At 44.7% G+C, this 5000-nt stretch overlaps 1 protein-coding gene across 5 annotated transcripts in view; it reads left to right on the top strand.

Moving 5' to 3' along the window:
- The window catches only part of erbin (erbb2 interacting protein), a 93491-nt gene that overhangs the window by 69588 nt on the left and 18903 nt on the right, over window positions 1–5000 (top strand). For all 5 annotated transcript variants that reach the window (XM_053241086.1, XM_053241085.1, XM_053241088.1 and 2 more), the window contains 4 exons: window positions 515–630; window positions 1850–1919; window positions 2329–2428; window positions 4809–4930. In XM_053241086.1, coding sequence (XP_053097061.1) covers window positions 515–630; window positions 1850–1919; window positions 2329–2428; window positions 4809–4930 — 408 coding nt within the window. The remainder of the gene's footprint in view (window positions 1–514; window positions 631–1849; window positions 1920–2328; window positions 2429–4808; window positions 4931–5000) is intronic.

Raw genomic sequence — 5000 nt, forward strand, 5'->3', positions numbered from 1 at the left:
GATTGGCTACTAAACAAAACAGCTCACCTCAGTGTCCCCGACTTTTTAAACCCTGGCACATGGTCACACCTGTAAAGGTAACATTCCAGGATGTGGGAGTAATACCTGTACAGGTAACAATGTTCCCCTCCTTCTTCTCCTCCATTTTAATAACTGCTAAATTCCCAGTTAAAGGTGTGAAAGGGTTGGTCATTTGAAACCTGCTGAAGTAGCAGCAAGATTATGGCTCAGGTATGACACAGATCTCCGTGTGTGTGTGTGTGTGTGTGTGTGTGTGTGTGTGTGTGTGTGTGTGTGAGGAGTGTTCTCATGACGGTTTAATGGAATGCAGGTTGTTCACATCAGCATTAAACTGCTCTCGTTTCCGATGAAAAGCCTCCTGATTGAAGCTCATCACGGTGTGTCTTTCCCATCCTGTAAAATAACTGTGTGTGTGTGTCTGTGTGTGTCTGTGTGTGTCTGTGTGTGTCTGTGTGTGTGTGTGTGTGTGTGTGTGTGTGTGTGTGTGTGTTAGGTGGGCTGCTGGAAGAACGTCACTGTGCTGTTCCTGCACTCCAATAAACTGGAGTCTCTGCCTGAGGAGATGGGAGACATGCAGAAGCTCAAGGTCATCAATCTGAGCGACAACAAGTGAGACACTCACACACTCACTCACACACACTCACTCACACACACTCACACACACACTCACACACACACTCACACTCTCACACACACACACACACACACACACTCACACACACACTCCAGTCCTGCACAGCTGTCTCGTGTGTAAGTTAAGTGGCAGTCCTTGATGCTTTAGTAGGGCTTTATACAGATGAATTAGCCGGTGTTGCTAGCTACACAGTTCATCAACTCATCCGCCATTTTGGAAAGGGTGACAACACCTTCCTTCTGACCAATCAGAATCCACGATTCAACATCGCTGTAGTTTTAGTGCACAAGTCAGCACTCAGCTATTAGCTGTTTCACACACAGACATCAGCTGGACGTGTGTTTGCAGTAAGAACGGTACGTGCGCTGTTACGGCGTGAAGTCGTAAATAATACCGCATTACGTCTGATGTTCTGTGGTGGGGGTTTAGAGCTAACGCGCGTCTCTGGGTTGTGCTGTATTCGGCTTTTCGTTAAATTTCTCTTTGTCTCTTGCTTGTGCAGAAGCAGAGCAGCTGTTCCTCATCTGGATTGTCTCAGATCATTAAATTACATCCTGTTGTTCACGGTGTTCCGATGTGCGTTTCATCTTTCGCTCGTGTGTGTTTGATGATGTGATTAGTGGAGCGTTTGTGCAGTCGGGACAGAATTTGAGGCAGTGATGTGCGAGGCTGTGACGCGCTGTGATGTCGTGGTCGGTGTAGGAGCGTGCAGGAGAAACAGGATGTTATTCACAGTAACAAAGAGCTGCCGTGTTTCAGACACAACGCCACGAGATCTGATCTGAGCTCAATTCTAATCAGAAACCCCGAATCCAATCTGAAATTCTTGTCTTACGGTAACACTACCTTAAATAACGCACTAATCAGTGTGAAGGTCAGATCAGTCGTGTGATTTACATGTTACTCAGCTTCATTCTCAGATTAGATTAGCAAAGCGAGCTAACTCTACGAGCTACGTACGCTCACCAGAGTCACCAGCGATCTCTGCTACGTCCTTCCAAGCTTTATTTTGTCGCTTCTTAACTAATTTGCATAGCATTTTTAGAAAGTTCTCAGAGTCGCGCCTCACAGTACGTCGAAAACGAACGCTGGCCTGTCGCTCGTTAGTGCGAAAGTGGTGTTAGTGTGTGTGTGTGTGTGTGTGTGTGTGTGTGTGTGTGTGTGTGTAACGTCTCCTCTGTCTCCTGTGTTCAGGTTGAAGAATCTTCCCTACAGCTTCACCAAGCTGAGTCAGATCACTGCTATGTGGCTCTCTGAGAACCAGGTAAGAGAACCAGCTCGGAACTCTCAGAACTCTCACACTGATCACACCAGCGTGGCTAAAGCTCTTCAGATAATGCTGTGTGTGTGTGTGTGTGTGTGTGTGTGTTTAGTAGCTATACTCTATAAATGGCATCTCAGCAACTGAAAATATCTTGCGTATGGTCAGATTTATTTATTTTAGTATTTCCTGTTATAAGATTACAGTAAACTAAATATATGATTATTAAACCAATTAATAATATTTTATATTATTATGTATAAAAGCATGTAAAGAGCGGCTGAATAATCGTATTTTGATTTATAATAATATTGTAATAAAATAAGCTCCGAGTCCGCGCTGGCCTGGAGGGAGAGGGACGTGGAGACTCGACTCCTCGTCTTACGTTTCTGTAAATCTGATCTCTGTGCAGTCCAAACCCCTGATCCCCCTGCAGAAGGAGGAGGAACCCGACACACACAGAACCGTCCTCACCAACTACATGTTCCCTCAGCAGAGCCGGACCGAGGAGTGTGAGTACTGAGCTCACCTCTCATTCATCGCTCACACTGTCTCACTGTCTCTCATTCATCTCTCTCACTGTCTCACTGTCTCTCATTCATCTCTCTCACTGTCTCACTGTCTCTCATTCATCTCTCTCACTGTCTCTCTGTCTCTCATTCATCGCTCACACTGTCTCACTGTCTCTCATTCATCGCTCACACTGTCTTACTGTCTCACTGTCTCTCATTCATCGCTCTCTCTGTCTCTCACTGTCTCTCATTCATCGCTCTCACTGTCTCTCACTGTCTCTCATTCATCTCTCTCACTGTCTCTCACTGTCTCTCATTCATCGCTCACCCTGTCTCACTGTCTCTCATTCATCGCTCACCCTGTCTCACTGTCTCTCATTCATCTCTCTCACTGTCTCTCACTGTCTCTCATTCATCGCTCACCCTGTCTCACTGTCTCTCATTCATCGCTCACACTGTCTCACTGTCTCTCATTCATCGCTCACACTGTCTCACTGTCTCTCATTCATCTCTCTCACTGTCTCTCACTGTCTCTCATTCATCTCTCTCACTGTCTCTCACTGTCTCTCATTCATCGCTCACCCTGTCTCACTGTCTCTCATTCATCTCTCTCACTGTCTCTCACTGTCTCTCATTCATCGCTCACACTGTCTCACTGTCTCTCATTCATCGCTCACACTGTCTCTCACTGTCTCTCATTCATCGCTCACCCTGTCTCACTGTCTCTCATTCATCTCTCTCACTGTCTCTCACTGTCTCTCATTCATCGCTCACACTGTCTCACTGTCTCTCATTCATCGCTCACCCTGTCTCACTGAATCTCATTCATCTCTAACACTGTCTCACTGTCTCTCATTCATCGCTCACACTGTCTCACTCTCTCTCATTCATTGCTCTCTCTGTCTCACTCTCTCTCATTCATCTCTCTCACTGTCTCTCACTCTCTCTCATTCATCGCTCACACTGTCTCACTGTCTCTCACTGTCTCTCATTCATCTCTCTCACTGTCTCTCATTCATCACTCTCACTGTCTCACTGTCTCTCATTCATCGCTCACACTGTCTCACTCTCTCTCATTCATTGCTCTCTCTGTCTCACTCTCTCTCATTCATCTCTCTCACTGTCTCTCACTCTCTCTCATTCATCGCTCACCCTGTCTCACTGAATCTCATTCATCGCTCACCCTGTCTCACTGTCTCTCATTCATCGCTCACACTGTCTCACTGTTTCTCATTCATCGCTCTCTCTGTCTCACTGTTTCTCATTCATCTCTCACACTGTCTCACTCTCGCTCTCACTCTCTCATCCTCTTACATCCTACAAATAACTTTTTTTTATGTTTTATAAGCTCATTATCATACACTCTGTGTAGTGAGCATATGTAGTGGATTATTTCTGTGTACGGATGGTGAAGATGAAGATGATGACGATGATGATGATGAAGATGGTGTCAGACTTCAAGCTCAAATATCAGTATACATAAAAACAAATCAGAAACATGACGATCGATGATTATAATTATATTTCATTTTGATTTTCACCTTCTGTATTAAAACACTTCTCTTATGAATACATTCTAAACATTTTTCTTAAAGTAAATAAATTCATTTTGTTTCCTTACTGAAGACACGAACGCTTCAGTGTCTCAGCGTGCACGACGTGGGAGCTACAGCGTAAAGAGAGACAGGCTCACAGAATTCTACACACAGAGATTAAAAAGTTGTAACCTCCGTCTCCTAGCAACCGTTTACAGAACCGTAATCCGTACAGAACCGTAAACGTGACCGGGATTAAGGAGTCGGAGTTTAGGAAGTGGGAACTGGCCACAATCTCTCTGCACTGTATCACTTCAAACTCATTTTCTTGATGTTAGAAAAGAACAGAAAGCTGTTTACTCCAAACTCCAGACAGAATTAAAGTCTCTGTCGTTAAATAAAGCTTTAAATGACGCGACTGTAAAACAGAAATGGAAATCTGCAGGCGTTCCACAGGAAGAGTGTTTCGTAGTTCCGGTTATTTATTTATTTTATTTTATTTTTTTTACACTTTCCTGAAGGATTTGTGGTATCCATACGCCATCAGAGACGCACAACTACCACGATAAAAGTAGTTCCATCTCTGTAAAGAGCGAGTCGAAACATTTACAGATTAATTTCTTAATTTATTCCACAAACACCGTTAACTGAAGACTTTAGTAAAAGTGTGAAGACAAAAATCCGCGTGAGTTTGCAGTAAACATCTTAACGTTCGTTTCTCTCTGCAGGGAAATTCTTATCTGTAACACATTCTCTCACGCGCTGCAGAAACAGAGGAGAGGTGGTTGTGTAACACGTCTCCTGGTCACTAACTGTTTCTGGTTCTGACGTTCTCTCTGTCTCAGACGCTCAGAACTCGGACGGTGAGAGCTTCAACCCGACGCTGTGGGAGGAGCAGCGTAAACAGCGAGCGCAAGTGGCCTTCGAGTGTGACGAAGACAAGGATGAGAGAGAGGCTCCTCCACGGGTCAGTTCTTCTCTGTCTTCTTTTTTTCCTTTCCTCTATTGTTGTTCCTCTCTTTCTCTTGCTCCTCTCT

The sequence above is a fragment of the Pangasianodon hypophthalmus genome, chromosome 17, assembly GCF_027358585.1.
Source record: "Pangasianodon hypophthalmus isolate fPanHyp1 chromosome 17, fPanHyp1.pri, whole genome shotgun sequence".
NCBI lineage: Eukaryota > Metazoa > Chordata > Actinopteri > Siluriformes > Pangasiidae > Pangasianodon > Pangasianodon hypophthalmus.